At 42.0% G+C, this 17,200-nt stretch overlaps 1 protein-coding gene across 2 annotated transcripts in view; it reads left to right on the plus strand.

Moving 5' to 3' along the window:
- Positions 1 to 17,200, plus strand: part of SRGAP3 (SLIT-ROBO Rho GTPase activating protein 3) — a 218,171-nt gene that overhangs the window by 161,533 nt on the left and 39,438 nt on the right. For both annotated transcript variants that reach the window (XM_065407280.1, XM_065407281.1), the window contains exon 6: positions 1,103 to 1,231. In XM_065407280.1, the coding sequence (XP_065263352.1) occupies positions 1,103 to 1,231 (129 nt within the window). The remainder of the gene's footprint in view (positions 1 to 1,102; positions 1,232 to 17,200) is intronic.

The raw sequence follows: 17,200 nt of genomic DNA on the forward strand, positions 1-17,200 counted from the left end.
AAACTAGAGCAAATGAAATGCTTATACAGGAGCTAGTCAGACTGTGGCCAGTGGCTCCAACTGATATTTTAATCACACGCAATCTAGGATCTGAGAGATTTTGCCGACTGCTGAGGGAGGGAGCATAGCAGTAAATCTAGACTGCCACGGTAATGCTCTGTCAAGTGGACAGAGAGGACACCGTGCAGGGGAGGGTTATGGTCAGCTTGCAGACTGTATTTCACTGCTTCGTTTTTCATCTCCCAAATCTGTTCTTGTAACAATGAACAGTAGATACCCCAGGATTCATTAGATCAGAGACTTGAAGAAGAGGCTTGGATACTCTTTCCACTGGCTGTGAATGGGGCAACATTCTGATGGGGCTCTGAAGAAAAATGCAGCCCTTACTACTGGCAAATCCCATTACCTCTTTCTTCTCCAGGCCGCCAAAAACCTTGCATTCTGCAGATTCACAGAATCTCCAAATTATTGTCATTTGGGCATTTTTTCTGATTTTCTTTTTTTGTGAAAATGAAAAGTAGCCTCCCTGGCCAGGAAACCGTTAGTTAGATGTGTGTTTACCCAGCTGTGTATGTTGCACTGGAATATGAGATAGCAGAAAGCCCCTTGCAAGGGTCAGGCATTCTTGTTTAACTTCTTGATTGGAGACCATCCTGAACAAATGCCCTGAACTTGTAGGGGTTTGAATTCTGGATCCCCTTCTGAATTTTGCAGCTTGAGCCTTTGGGCCAGATTCCATGGCCAGATGCAACTGTATAAATCTGGAGTGATTCCAGATATACATCAGTGTAACTGTGAGTAGAATTTGGCCCTCTAATCTTGACTGATGCCAAATCTTCCATGAATTTGCAGATAAGATAACTGTGCTCTGAATGCATTACGTACATTCAAGTTGAATGCACTTGCTGTGCTGTTGAATGTATCAGGTATATTCAGATGGACTCGCATGTTGTACTGGTAAAGGTATATGCTGCATCCTACCAACGGGGTGTTAATACGTGACACCAGCACAGCAGTGCGCTGTGGGAGACTTGTAGCAAGAGGAAATGGGAACCTCCTGGATAACTTATTTGTGCTTTTTCATTCTATTTTGCTTTTTCAGAGGCAAGCCAAATATTCTGAAAACAAGCTGAAGTGCACTAAAGCCAGGAACGATTATCTGCTGAACCTGGCAGCCACAAATGCAGCCGTCAGTAAATACTACATCCACGATGTCTCTGACCTCATTGATGTAAGTGATCCTTCTCTTTGAATGCATCCGCCCCTCTTCCTGTTGGCAAGTAAACAGCCGAGTACTGGACACTGATCCTGTAGCTCACCCTGATGTGTGCTGTGGTAATAAAGGGGAGTTGGTTGGCATTTTGAACTCTGGCTAACCTGTAGGTCTTTTACAAACATTACAGTTTTTTTCTCAGCGCTCCCCACCACATTATACAAGGATAGTGACAGAAGCCCAGTAGTCATTATATGGGAGTTGGCCTTCAATATATTTCATGGAGGCCACATGAAAGCAAAGTCATTGATTCATTTTTACTCAACATTTAAACCTCCCTCCTCAACAGTTGACAAAATATAGATTTTTTTTTTTTTTTGGTAACTATCAATACATATAAATTAGAGCAGGGCACGAGTCAGTCCTCCAAGATGCAAACACCACAAATGTAGACGTTTGGATTTGGAGCCAGGTCTGAACTTAGTGGTCCAGGGCTATCTCTAAGATAAATCTACCAAGTACATACTATTTTAACACTTACAGCATCTTTTACTTCATCGCACAAGAATCTCAAGATTTTGGCTTCAGTGTGCCAGGGTTATGGCTTCAGTAGAAATTTCCAGAGAAATATCTGTCTGGATTGGCATCTTCCTATAGCCTGTGGTGGTGGCCTGATATAAAATGGCTAGAATACACTATCACATGTATATGGAGGTTTACAAGGGCATAAATGGTTACAGTGGAATTCACCTCAGTGCAAGAGGGCCTAGAAAAGCTACTGTGCATCACATATAAACTTTTTAATAAGGAGCTTAAGTGATGGATTGGGTCGTACATGGACCTTTTGAAGTGGGGTGAATTTCACCCTTAATGTAGGAACATGACATGGTTGAGTATGTTTTATAACAAGTTTTAGCATAAAACTGGGCAAACTTTTATTTAAAACAGAAATGAGTACTGAGATTGTCCGCTGAATTTCTTCATCCTGTGTTACAGACTAGATGGTCATAGTGGTCTCATCTGGCCTATCTAAGAATCTGTATTTAAAATGGATGAAAGAAAAACCTCTTGAAAATTAGGCATCTCAAATGGTTCTTTATTATGGAAGTTAGACATTGAAAAACCTAATTGTCCTCACTCAATCCATAGCACAATATCCATTGATTTCAGTGAGAGCAGGTTTGGGCCGTGTGTCCCTGCCCTACCAGTTCAGCATTGTTCCCCATTATAGGCAGCAAACACCTATGGCTGGGCCCAGATCCCAATTCAGAAAAGTGCTTGAGTAGGTGCTTGAGTCTCATGCTTTCCTGAATTGAAGTCCTAGTGCTTACAGTTGTGAATAGCCCCATTGCAGTCATTACTCATGGATGCAAGCCGAGTAGTAAGGATCAGATCGTATGTATTTGCTTGTGTTTCATGTTTTGTACTTTTAAGTGATTCCGTCACTTCCTTTGGGAGATAATATCACAGCTTCATAGTTCTTACCATAAGGAATTTCCTCCTGCTAGTCAGTTTTAACTTGCTTAAGTTGCAGCAATGGTCATATAAATAATACTGATCTATCTGTGTGTACTGAGTATTTGTCCTGGTTTAAATGTCACTAAAATGCATTATTTAAAAAACCCTGGGAGTGTTAATCTCTTTTAATGAATCTATAGATCATATTTATTGGTTTAGTTAGTAATTTAAAGGGAGGTTTGAGGTAAGACCCACAGGAATTTCAAGATCTTAGTTTGATAGAAATGTTATTGGGTACAATTTTTGAGGCTCTTTTTCCTCTTGGTTGTGTTTATTCATATTAAAAAACAAACAAAAATCCCTTGCCAATGGAAACACACGAACAAAAGGATATGAAGCTGCCTTACTGATTTGCCCTTTTGGTTTCTGTTTTTTTTATTTTATTATTTTTTTATTATTTTTATTTATTTTTTAATGAGTGACTTGTTTTGCTGGAGAGTTGCTGAATTCCAGTTTAGCTTTAGTTGTTTTTATGTTGTTCCTCCCAAGTTTGTTTCCTTGCTGACACTTCCATTGGAGTCAGCAGATGGCTTTTCTTCCTCACTCCAGGAATCCCTTCAGGGGACTTTAACTAAAGCATCTTTGACTCTGTACAACTATATGCGCCTAATTATATATTCTGATTGCCAAAGAAAACAAAGTATCGTTAAGGATGCACGAGCTGTTCATGGGTGTCCTAATTTCAAATCCCCCAGGAGAAGAGCAGTTTATTTGAACAGGCTTTTGTACAAATCCAGTGTGTTTCACAGGAGCACTGGAGAGGAGATTTCCGTACACCCCAGAATAAAGAGATCCCATTCACTGCACCACACAATAAGGGCAGTGAAAAGAAAAAGATATATTTTTCATACTTGTCCAGTACTAGCAACAGCAGGACTTTCAACCCCATGCGTGTAACTGATACAAGAAAAAACTCAGTGTTATTGTTACAGTTACAGATTTGTATCTGGATTTCTATCCTTATCTCAATGTATAGTTGGTCTCACTCACACACACACTCACTCACTCTCTCTCTCTCTCCATCCACCACTTAAATGTAGCCACTTATGGGGTGGAGATCAGCTGTTATTTAACAGCATGGGGCTGTGCTGCACAACTGCGTTGTATATGAAAAGTGAAATTCACCCGGTGCAGAGAGCCAGCACAAAGCCTATGCACCCTAATTTGAAGGGCATACCTGGAGCTTGAGTGGTGCATAGCCTTTAGGCCTGGCCTCTCTGCAGGGGTGAGTTTTGCCTGAAGAGAGGAAGAATACCATATTCAAGTGAGAATTAAATCTGAGCAAAGGGCCTAAGAGCAGACTGACATTCTTGAAAGGGCTTAGGCTTGATGTATTGCAGTTATGATTCTACTTCCAGCTGCTCCACCCAGCATCACCAAGAGTGATGATTAATGATGTAAAGGGTTTTCTCTCTAGAACATAATAGGGGTTATAGAAGGGCTCCTACAGGCAGTTCATATCCAGCACAAATTGCCATTTAGAGTTTTATGAATTGTACGCATGTCTGAACCATCAGATCACTGGAGCTGAAATTCAGCAGCATCTTAAAAAAAAAAAAAAAAAAAAAAGATCCTGGATGGGTAAATGTCATCTATTAGGCCCAGCCTTTACATTTCTCATGTTATCAGCACCAAAGCAGAATCACAACTGCTAAAGAGTTGTCTCCATTTTGGTGAGATACAGGGTCTCAGCTGCTTAGAGAAAGTGGAGTTCTTTCGGAGCATTGGATTGTAATGAGGAAATTAAAACTTGATCAGAGTAGTCATGCATTAGCACACATGACTGTCCCTTGTTTTGCCTCAAGTGGGCTTTGCTCCATCCTTCCTGATGGGGGTAGGGATTTACAACAGAGAGAAAGGCATGTTGTTAGACTTTCATTTAAAGAGTGTCCTTGTGCAAATTCCTCAAAAGTAGCATGGATGTATTTTAGGACGCCTGGGTTCTTTTTTTGGTTCTGTTACTGATTCATTGCATGATCTGGATTAACCTCTGATGGTAAAATGTGGATAACGCTATTGATACACCTTTGCTGGGGTTTGTGGGAAGTATTTGTAAAGCATTTTGAGGTAGTCAGATGAAATATGTCGTAGGACTTAGTAGGTGGTAATATGTGGAAATACAAGTGCATAAGTCCTTGCTGAATCTCCTCTGCTGCATCTAGATATTAAAGTGATGGGTGTGTTTGTCATATCTAAGACAGACAGCTAGATAGATTGGTAAAGGGGCAGTATTCTTAACAACCTGCCATTCAGAAAAATGAGTACATCAGGCAGTTTAATGTTGCACTCTATTGCTGAGTTGTATGGGCACTAGAAAACTTAGCTGATGGCATTGCCATTTGTCACACAGTCAAATAATGCCTAGTCAAGCAGGGAAACAGAGATGCCAGTCAAAGTTATAGTGCTAAAAGTCCTCAAGCAAAGTGATTTGTTTCCATCAAAGCAAAATGTTTGGTGTTGCAAATATGTCAAGAGAGCACAAGCCCGAAAAAGAAGAAAAATAAAAGACCCTCTAGCTGGGGCACAGGAACAGGAAAACAGTTTCTTTCCTCTGCTATGGCAAGAGTTTAAAAGCAGCGTGTGGAAGATGTAGGATGAGGAGCTATTGCTGAGTCTCAGGCCTGTCATCAGAGAAATTAGAGTAGTGGTCTTCCTCCTTAACGAGGGACTAAGGTCTAGTGGTTAGAGCGGCAGATGGATAGCGTTAGGACTCCTGGGTTTTATTCTCAAATTTGTAACTGATTCATTCTGTGACTTTGAACAAGTCACCCAGAGCTTGATTTTGCAACGTGGCCTTTCATTTTGCAGGGCCAAATCATTGCACCCCCAATTAATTGCATGCACCAGTGGTAGCGTAGGCTAACTACCAAATGGTGCCCCGAATCAGGAAGTTAAATAGGTAGGCCACAAATTTATAAGCATAGGCTAGGTGCCTAAATCCACATATAGGCTCCTAACTAAAAATGGGCCTGAGGTTCAGAGGTGCTGAAGTCACCAGGAGATACAGATGCTCAATTCCTCTGAAAATCAGCCCATTTTTATGTAGGCACCCAGGGTAAGCATTTACAGCCAAAATTGCCATAATTTGTACCCACCGTTAATTGCCTGGGCATAACTGTGCCTACAAAATCAGAAGCCAGGTCTCTCTCTCTCTCACTGGGCTTCATTTCCCCCATGTTTATATGGGGATATTATCTGCCAGATGGCAGATCCTCATCTGTTTTAATCAGTCTGACTCTGTTGACTTTAATGGCGAGGCCCCCATTTGCACAAGTTGAGGCTCTATCAGAGAGCATATTTGTTCCCTAATCCCTCTATTTTTCTGTGGTTGGCATTGTTCTTTCCAAATACTATGACACCCTGTTGAAGCTGGGGGCAGAGGTACAAGAGATCTTCCTGGCTTTCCCCTCTTCCCAGGAATTTCACAAATAAATCACTGCTTCCAGATTGAGTCAGAAACATACAAATGATGGGGAAAGGGAAGAGACGCAAATCATAGCGGTCCAGGTTCTGATCTCAGTTATCCGGCTTATATCAAGAATTACTTGGATTTACACCAGTGAAGCTGAGATCAGAACTGGATCCAACATGATTTTTCTTCTCTCCTGTTTTTTTTTTTTTTTTTTTTCATTTGAAGGAAGTGACACTTGGCATCAGCTTTTTATTTCCCTTATAAAAAAGGCCTTTCAGCTCCTCTGAGTCCCAGCACCCCACTTAGCTTGCTGGCCTGGATCTCGGGCACTCTGTCAAATGGCAGACTGAGAACCAGGCATGGCTGGTCGTGGGTACTGTATGCAAAGTGCAGCTTTAAGAGAGCCGTCACACGTAGCGTTTTCTGTAACTCAAAAGTAGCCCTCTCTGAGTTGCAGGTGCCTTCACTTCAGCTTGATATACTTCATGTATCCAACTAAGAGATCTCATTGCTTCAGGGGGTTTCAAATAAAGTCAACAGCATAGCAATAAAAAGAATAAACAGCGTCTATCACGGGGAATTAGACTTTCTCAAAAGGCGCAGTGCAGTTCTTGACAGCCTTTACTTCCCAGCCTGCTGTGTCCGTATTATTCAGTTTCCCGCTGAGGAGGCAATTCTGCAGTGCCACTGGCAATCCCAGCACCTGATCCAGTCACTTTCTCTGCCACTGGGGGTGGGAGAGGAAAAAAAAAATCTTTTCTGTGAAAGAAAAATTAAGAAGACTTTGCCAGGCGGTACTAGAGAAAAACCTTCCTCTCCACTTCAGTCCCTGAATGCCAGTTTAGGGAGCTGTGTACTGAGGAAATATATGCACCCCGAGACCGTACAACTGAGTATTCATTCACAATGAAAAAAGTAAACCGTAAGGAATGTATCCTGCATCATTCCATACATACAATGAATGGTTGTGAAGGACTTTTCTTTTTGAAGAAAAAAAGCTAGTCTCTAAATAAGCTTCAAAACATGATCTGAATGTAAGCAAAGTAGCAATGGGTGCCAGAGTTTGCAGAGAGCCTGAAACAATAGCCCTGAAGTATGAAGTGCTCATTCATTTCAGAGGGCACTAGCTCAGATGGTAAGGGTGAAACTTTAAAGGACCACATTAACTATTTTGCTATAAGAAAGGCGAGGAAGGATCATATTATGAAGATCCACCACAACATTTCCCAAGGTGTGGGGTGAGCCTCTGTAATGTGCAAAGGATTATCCGGGGGGGTAGAGGATGGGTGCAGAAGATGTATACGTTTAACAAGTGGTTTAACAACACGTGGTTGCGTTGCAGAGCTGTGCAGCTGGTTTCATTTTCCCCAAGGTGGGCTCTTCTCCGAAAAGTTTTGGGAATTATTGGGCTCAAAGTATTTTCCCTGATAGGTATTTTCTGTGATAGGGTCATCTGGACATTGCTTTTGTGAAGGTTTGATCAGGTAACATAGAATAGTCTAGATTTGAATTAGATATAGTGATGTGGCTGGAGCTGTTTTTAGTCTGACATTACATAACATCCCCAGGCTAATCTATTTTTTTTAATGCAGTGAATGAGGCACGTACAGATGTGAATAATTGGCCATAATGGTCAGTTAGGTAAATTAGTACCTTTATGAATAATAATCTTTAGGTTTAGGCTGAATTCTGCCCTTAGTTATACCCTTGGAGCCTCACTGGACCAAATTCACCCCTGGTTTAAGTGTACAACCAGGGTTTGGCCCCTTGTGTTCAGTGAGGTTGCAGGGATATTAAGAGGGCAAGATTAGGCCCTTTGGCATTTAAATAATGAAACTCAAACATCTGAAACAAATCCTGTATGATAAATAATCCCATGGATCATAGGGCTGGATTCTGCCGTGTGTGCTTGTGTTGACTGGTACCTTACTATGTGAGTATCCTCTTGGAATCAATGGGTCCATTTGTGGGGTAAATTACTACTCAGCTGAGGAAGGGTGGCGGAATTGGGTCCATAGATATTAGAGATGGAAAATGTCTGTAGATCCCCTGGATTATTCCTCAGCCAGTTAATTGTTCTCTACAGAAAAATCTTCAGGGCTGGAAGTCCAAGTTTCAGTAATTCACTTGATAGGATCCCTGCCTGTTCCCTTGGAAAACTGTATCACAGTCTAATAATTTCTCCCTATTTTCTTTCCAAGAGAGCAAAGGGGTGCTGCCTTCGTATGTCAACACAGCGGTCCTTGGAGGCTTAAAGGTTCAGAACACTGATAACAAGGTCATAATAATCCCTTAGCTGCGTGCACAGCACCTTCCTGTTAGTTAAAATGGAGCCTACTGACTGCTCTGTGCTGACCACAGAAGCTGATGTTCTGTTTGTGGCCATGGGGATTATCCAACCCTTACTTTGGTTGGGATGATCTCTTTTGCTGTGGGGTGGCTTAAGCTATTCCAATCCGTGGCTTTAAATTGATGGCTTCTTGCTAAGTATTTCTTGAACATTATCAGATGGGGAAGTTTGTGGCTGAGCTGTTTAACTCCTATTCTAGACTGTGGCTACCAAGGCTAAACTGGGCATGCAGAACTGGGAGGAAATATTCAAGAAAGATAAAATGTATTAACAGAGAAGCTTTGTGTCCTTCAAAATGTTCGTGTGTGTTCCCTGTGACAGGGCTGTTCTTGAAATGTGGTGCTTTTGTACAATTGTTCTCTCCCCCCTCCCCCTCTGTCCTGATACACATGACAGACATTTGTATAGAGTATTACTTTGTGGTGATGGTGATAGAGAGTAAGTTCAAGAGACCCTCAGATACTGCAGCAGTGAGGGACATATAAGGACCTAGACAAATAGGTCGGTCGGTCTCTCTCTCTCTCTCTCTCTCTCTCTCTCTCTCTCTCTGCAAGTCTTTCCTAAATTCTGATAAAACCATCTCTTGTGAGTTTTACATTTCCAAAGGAAAAGAACAGGTAGCTTCATATGCATCGTCATGGAATGCTGCATTGGTTATAGGGTTCTACTAGTAGGTATAGAATCTGTGCTCCAATGCAGATCCCAGGACGAAGATATGAGAGCTGAGGACAAAGCATTCCTAGTGGAGGGGATCAGCTATGGAACGCTCCTCCAGAGTTGCTCAGGGAAATCCAGAGTTTGGCCATCTTTAGCAAACATTGCAAAGCCGTACTCTTTGAGAAGGCTTTTCCACCGTAAGTAATGCTCGCAATAAGAACAGCCTCCTCTATTCCCAAACACTTACCAACCAGAAAAACCCTATTCTAAGCAGCTTTGACCCCAAAAGGGAGATGTGCCAGAGACTCCATGAAGTCCACTATTGATTTTACTTGGAATATGCTCAGATACCATGGTGATGGGTAGCAGTATAAAACCCATGGACAGATAGGCAAATGGATGGAGGTGGGGCCAGTTACTTGGACTTATTTGATGTAACTGAGAGCAGAATCCAACATAAGATCTTTAAATAGAACTCAGGACCGTCTAGTTCCAGCCCTGTGCTTCATCCAGTACTTTCTCTGGCACCATTTTCTCTTTCTTCAGCTTTCTCAAAATTCACAGATGTGAGTTTTAAATCAAGAGCCTCTTTTTAATGTTTCCCAACACTCCGAGAATGTGCAATTTGTTCCTGTGCAAAGGGCCAGCAAAAGACCTGTGCACCACTTAGGTCCTGAATAAACCCTGTAGATGGCGTGAAGGCCTTGAGCTGGTCCAGTTTCCACCTCCAGAGAAAGCAATTTTGCATTAAATTTGGCCAAACAATGTTGAAATCCTATGAAATTGGGGCAATTTCACTGAAATTTTGTGAATTCAGATCTTTTGAAGGAGAAATAGTATCTATTCTAAATATGCTGCCCAGCTCTCTTCCTGTCCACGCAGGAAAGTGCAGAGCTCTGTTGTGATGCACTGCAGCATTTTGCTGTGAGAAGTTACAAACAAGCCAGTTTGGTAGGTGATGCTGATAATCATGCCTAGCTGTTTTCTGTAGCACTTTTCATCAGCAGAGCTCTAGGCGCTTTTACAGAGGAGGTAAGTATTATTATCCCCATTTTATATGGGGAAACTGAGGAACAGAGAAGGGATGTCGCTTGCCCAAGGCCACCATGGGGCTGTGAACATTGATTGGGGCCTCCGTGCACAGCTGACAAATTAACAGTAACTACTCGTGTGTCAAAGTGCTTTCAGTTCCCATTGCATGTCAAGCCAATGCCCTTAATAATGAGAAGATGGTTTTGACCTGTGTCCAGAGCATATTAATAAATTAGTTAGAAATAAAACGTAGACCTCTTCATTTTTGCAAGCTCTTGTTTAATAATGTGGCCAAAGTGCACATATTTTCTTTTGCCAAAGTTGGCACCTTCCTTGCTTGGAAAGTTCATACTCTGGCCCTATTTGCCAATTCTTTTGTGTGTGCGCTGGTTCAGGAAAATCATGGAGCCTGTAAACCATTATTGTATGAAGACCATGAGGGAGATTTTGCTTGACTGCCCTTGTTACCTTTGTGTGAAGAGTGGTGGTAGTTTCCCTCAGAACAAAATATGCCGCTTCTCGATAACTTCTAGTCAATCCCCCAATAGGTAGAATTGAAAGGACAGCCCCGAATTCACCAAATCCATTCAAGGAATAATCCACCAATGAATTCAGTTTAAAAAAAAAAAAAAAAGGAAAAGCTAAGAAAACCTGCATATATTGGAGATTGCTGCAGAGACTTTAGGGAAAAGAATGAAATCTAGGTTAAAATCCTTCAGAGAAGAACTACTCCAGAGACCACAGAGTTAATTAACTGTAGCTGGATTTTAAAAAGGGATGGGTAGTTTTAAGGCCAGTAATATTTGTTATGTAAGATAAAGATATTCAATTCATGCTGTGAAGCATTAATTCGATGACTGCAGGGCTCAGGAAAGATCTCTTCCCCTATTCCCTGCCCCTCACACATCACTGCACATGTGGCTGGGAGCACAATAGGTAGTTTTTAACATATCCTTTGAAGTATCAGGTATTGGCTACTGCCTCAGGCACAATACTGAACTCGATGGACCCAGTAGTTCCTATGGGGAAGAGAATACTGGAATTAATTGGAGTCCAAGGTTCCAATCCCAGTGACTTTTTAGAGGGCGGTAAGGTCAGGTCCTATGTCTGGGGTGAAAACCTTACACACTGAGTTCTGGGGGGAAAAAGCGACAGCTTAGTGTTCTGTGTCTAGCTTATGTTGCATCACAACACAGGCATTCCGATTCCTAGCTTCAAATAAGAAAATTCCTCAAGTCCCCAGTTAACTTGTTATGACTGTAAATATTCCATGAAAGTAATAGGGGTGGTTTTGATGCGAGTCAGAAACATGGGCAGTCTCCTAGAGAATCCATAAGTGGATCAGGACTGTAGGTTGTGCCTTGGGCTGTATCAGGATATACTGAAACCTGAACTGCCTCGCCACAGGCAGCCATCCCATTACAGTGCAAATGTAAAGTTCTAGATCATCCTGAAGGTCTGGAACATAGACTGAAGCTAAAATAGCCAAGCCCTTGGCAGATACCTCCTGGGGATGCTCCCATACTTGGACAGTCAACAACTTCTAAATTTTGTTCTGCAGCGCATAGCCTTTGCCTCATGTGTTTGATGCTGTATCGCAGTCAGACATCTTGATGTGTCACCATGTGGTGAAGTTGTATGGGCCCCAAAGGGTTTTCAGGATGCTTTCAATGTCCTGTCAGGCTAGCTGGCAAGAGGCAGGAACAACCCATCGAAATTGGAATCCAGAAAATTGGGAAGGGAGGTGACCGGTTGCTAAGGCACAGTGAGCATACTTCAAAAGACCAGTCCAGTTTCACAGAGATTCCTTATTTAAAATTGGGAACTGGTAAAAATCTCTAGAACTGGGATAGACTTTGGGATTGTGCCCATTGTAATTAAATTACAGCAGGTGTTCATAGCACTCTGAAGAATCTGTTCATTCTCAGGCAGATGGATGAGCAAAACAACTTACGGTTATTTTTGCTCTTGGAGAAAATCGCCTTCGCTACTTCCTGGAGGAAACGTTTTGCCTCCTCACTACTGAAGTGGCTCACAAAGGTTTATCTTGGTTTAAAGGCAGCTTCATCTAGTGGATTGACATGAAGTGGGAAGCCAGTAAGCCTTAAATTTAATGCTGGCGTTGCCTGCAGATTCGTGGTGTGTGGGCGACTTGCTAACCTTTCTGCCTCAGTTTTCTCATAAGTGCTCAGGTATCGAAGTGACAGGTACCTTAGAAGTATCTTGGCTGGATAGCTAAATCTGAAAATATTGGGCTAATCATCGTAGCAAACACTTTGGGATATAGAGAGGTTAGTGTTTCTCCATCTGAAAAGTATAAAGACCTATATACATGGTAAGTATTATTATCCACATCAAAATACCATGATGGCTGGTTCGCTACAAATAGCTAACAATGGGGAATAATTTTCATCAGTGAGGGAGGACTGTGTTGTTTACTATGCCTCCTCGCTTCCTTTCTGAGGAAGTATCTATGGCAGCTAAACCAGTATCTCTTCAATCCTATCAGTGTATTAGAACTTCCCACGCTGGCAAATCCACCCTTCGATCACATACTGCAGTGAGCAGAACAGCTTGTTGTGGTCAGACATTTTGACCGCATTTATCACAATTGGGCTGGAATATCCTGTGCAATGTTTATTGTGATATCCCCTCTCCATTCAGGAAAACAACAAACATTGGCTATAGAAATGTTATTAGTCTGTCTTCTGTATTTGTGTTAGATCAACACAATTATTCCTTAAAAATTATTTTTTGTAACATTAACACTTTCCATTCTATGTCACCATCCATCGAAGGATCTCAAGCAATTGCATACATTTATTACAAGTGTTTGCAGAGCACCAGTGCCTACAGGTTACAAAGGGAGGTTGTGGCATCCCTTGGAGGCTTTTAATAGGGGTTTGTCTAACCTGTTTTTAGGGATGGCCTCGAGGTATATCTGGTCCTGTCTCAGCATGGGGGGATGGACTAGATGACTTCCAGCTCTGTGTTTCTATGATTCTATCATTGTGATAGCACAGTGCAAGTATTAACTTTACAAACATTACAGTAAGCCATATTACAGCCATGTTAGGTATTTTAGACCTATTTTACAGATAGGGAATCTGAGGCACAGGTGGTTCAGTGATTTGTCCAAGGTTACCCAGTAAATCATTGTCATAGATGGGAATAGAACCAAGGAGTCCTGCCTCCCTCCCCAAATGGAAAAGTCCCATAGAATTTAATAATGAATACTAAACTTTCTATGGGTTTTTTTAGTCATCCCATAGAATTCTATCCCTGCTTCAAAAAGCCTATAGAAAGAATCTCCTTTTCTATTAAATTCTGTAGGTTTGTAGGGTTATTTATCTAGTACCCTATAACATTTCTGTAGAACCCTTTAATTGCTATCGGTATTAAATGCTATAGGGCACTTCCATATGGGCCACTCGCCTGCCTTCACTACTAAGCCACACTCCTTCCCTATCACGAGCAAAAGGTCTAGTTCATTCTGCTGGGAGCAATTTGTCTGATAGCGTGGGTACAACTATTCGTAATATGTTCAAATACAAGAAGAGGAAAATGGAGCAACTGAGCTTTGCAGAGAGATCTGCCTGTGCCATAAAGTAGAGCAGTTCCTCTGTGTGCTGGTGAAGAATGTTTTAAGGTCATTGATTATTAACAAAGCAGTTCAGGCTCAAATATTTGCTGTCAGCTGAAAGTTGGTTTTATTCTTAAAATTCTACTCCCTCTTTTGTTCTGTTGGCGCAACTTGTGTGCCTGTGCCATGACCAATGGGACTAATTCTTCTTAAGTTAGGGGCCAGCCAACCGCTTAAAACCATGTTCACATTAATTGTGACCATCTGGCCATTTGTGTCACAATGGGAGCTGAGTTCTTTTGAAAACCTGTCCCTCGTTTTGGTGCCCAAGTGAAGAAGGCTGAGGAAAGATGGCCCCGTGAGTAGGGTGCTCATCTAGGACTCATGAGACCTGAGTGCAGTTCCCTGCCCCATCACTGGTTTCCTGTGAGACACTAAAGCTATACCTATCACTGTACCGCCACACGGGCTATGCGGAGTGTGGATTGCAGAGTGCACCAGAATGCCTTGTGTGGATGCTGCTGGTGTGAGCTAAAAGGTACCTTGCTCGTATTACCATAGAGCTCTTTGTCAAACAGGACTACATTAACTGTACCTTTTAGTTTATGCCAGCAACATCCACACAGGGCAGTTACATTGCAACCTTTTGGTGTGCTCTGCAGTTCATACTCCCACAGTCTGTGCTGCAGCGCAACCTAGAAAGGCCCTTAATCTCTCTCTGCCTCAGTTCCCCTCTGTGAAATGGGGATAGTAGCACTTCCCTACCTCACAGGGATGTTGTCAGGATAAGTAAAGATTCTGAGGTGCTTAAATACTATGGTAATTGGTGCCATAGAGAGAGAGAAGTGGGAGCTGAGCTCTTTTCAAACTTTGGCCCCAATCATGTGAGCAGAGCACTTGAAAATCTGCCTCTGAGCTCTTCTGAAAACCTAAGTTTATTGTATAACATTTTAAAATACACAAGAGCCTGAATGTTCATCACAGACTCATGGAAATTAGAGATGGGAAGAATTGTTAGATCACCCTACCTATCTCTCAGCCAAATGCAGGATTGTCCTCTCCGGTGCAGCAGTGGGACAATTCTTGGTTCTTTTAGTATCTATGCAGCTTTAATGACAGGGAAGGGGTTTTGGTAAGAGTTGGGGTGGGACTGGGAATTGGGACTTCATAGCTCTGTTCCCACCTCTGTTGGTGATTTACTCTTTGACTCTGACCAAGTCACTTAACTTCATGTGCCTCAGTTTACCTCGGTTTAAAAAAAGCTAATATTTCCCTACTTCACAAGAGTGTTGTGAAGCTTAATTAGTTAATATATTAAGACTTGGGGTTCCTCAGGTGAAAGGCACTATAGAAGTGCTAAGAATTCTTATTAGAATTTGTTGTTCTGATTTCCTTTCTGTCAAAGGGAAGAGTGGAGTTAGAAAATGCCATTTATTCTGATGCTGGGAGAAGGAGTCTGAAGTCTTTTTTTTCTTTGTGTCTCTCTTTGAAGGTTTTTTTCTTTCTTTTCTGGGCACCAGAGTGTGAAGCATCAGGCACGGTGCTAATCAGCAGAGACTGAAGGAGCTGTAAAAATGTTGTTAGTAAGGCGGCTGCCCTAGTTGTCAGAAGCAGCAGACTTATTGCTATTACAGTAACTGCTGGTTCAGTATGAATTCAGCATTAAAAATGAGGCGAAACAGCATTATGGAGAACTCCAGGGTGTGTCTGAATTGTGAGGTTTTCAGAAGCACTCTGCACTGCCTTAACCCTTCTTCCACTAAAGTCAGTGGTTCTCAGTGATTTCCATGGCAGCAGCTAGGCCGACACTGGATTCTTTGGAAAATGCCACCCTTAGGCAGACACAGATATTTTGGTTTCGTGTCTTTTTTGACCTGCTAATTGGTGCTATAATTGTTGGGGATCTACAGTAGCACAGATTTGTAGACCTCTTCAGCAAAGACTTTTGGGATCCTTTTGGAAGCATAAGGCTCTGATCAGCTGATTCTGAAGTAGGACAGCATGCTTCTGTCAAGTCAACACATGGATCATGGCTCCCCCATTCTGCTCTTCCCATATGTGCAGAAATCTCATTAACAGGAATGGCATCCGCCTGCATCTAATATGAGCAGATCATAGAGTCAAGATCCCCCTGTTGAACTTGAGAGAATTTTGCCTTTATTCCCCTCCTGCTTGGAATTTTATTGTGGCATTCTGAAATGCTGACTTCCTGGCACTGTGACATTAGTCTCAAAAGGGCTTCCTTCTGGAGGCGGTACTTCCTGTAACTGACATCATTGCCTGGCTGTTCACATACTTGAATATCAGAGAAGTACATTGATCTCATGAAAGCTGAAAGGTAGATTATGTTAATACTGTACTCAACTTCCACCCACAGTCCCAGAGTAGCTGGCTATTTGTTCTAAAATTGTCAGTGGTGAAAGAGTTAACAATATTGACATTTTGGATTACCATCACTAGGCTTCAGTGTTAACATCCAAATGTTATGAATGGGAGCCTTTCCTACCTCTTTAGGAAATATTCTTTCAGTCTCTTTGCAGATTCAGGAAGGCACAGTGCATCGGTTCACCATCATATTTTTTCTTCAACTGTAAAGACTGGAAGCTTATTTTAAGGAAAGCTTTAATTCTGCTCATGGGGCCTGCAAAGAAGTGTCAACATGGCTGATTGCTGGCAGTCTGACTTATTTAAATTAAGCCAGGTCAGGATAAAGGGTGCACTATGACCATATCATTCATGTCCCAAACTGGCTACTGCACATGTGGCAAGCCTGGGTCAGGGCAGGCTGAGTACACTTGCATATCAGTGAGCAGGAGTCAGCCCGTCATGGTTTTGCTCCCACTTTTAGCACACAGTGACATAAAAACATCTCTGTGTGACTTAATCTGAATTGAGGGACGTCTCTTCACATCAGTGGATAGGACGAGATGTTGTCTTTGGCTGGAGTTGCTTGTGGCAGTAACTGAGTTTTAACCTTTCACTTTGAGTTTAGTGATGGTAACATTTTGATGCAGAATTCTGGGTTTTTTTTAACATGACTTAATTCTTTTTTTCTCCCTTCAGTGTATTGCTCAGAAAGGTGATGGCAGGTCTGGAAACTGGAGTCCTCTGTGTATCCACAGAACAGTCTATTTTGGATTAATTTTGATTAGTTTAACCAGGCCAAATTCTTTCCGTCTACACTGATCACCATGGTATCTGGTTTCAACAGTTAACACTAGGAGGATTGAATTTGGCCTATTTATATTAAATTAGGTCCTGATCCCTTGTACCCACACCAAATCCTATTGAAGTCAAGCAGTGCAGTGGCTGAATCCGGGGCTTAGAATGTAAACTCCTTGGCTCAAGGGCTGTCTCCTCGTATGTGTGATAGGCACCTCGCACACCTTTAGTGATAAAGAAGTAACAAATACTGTTAACAGGCGCAGCATAACT

This window comes from Emys orbicularis, chromosome 7 (assembly GCF_028017835.1).
Source record: "Emys orbicularis isolate rEmyOrb1 chromosome 7, rEmyOrb1.hap1, whole genome shotgun sequence".
Lineage (NCBI taxonomy): Eukaryota > Metazoa > Chordata > Testudines > Emydidae > Emys > Emys orbicularis.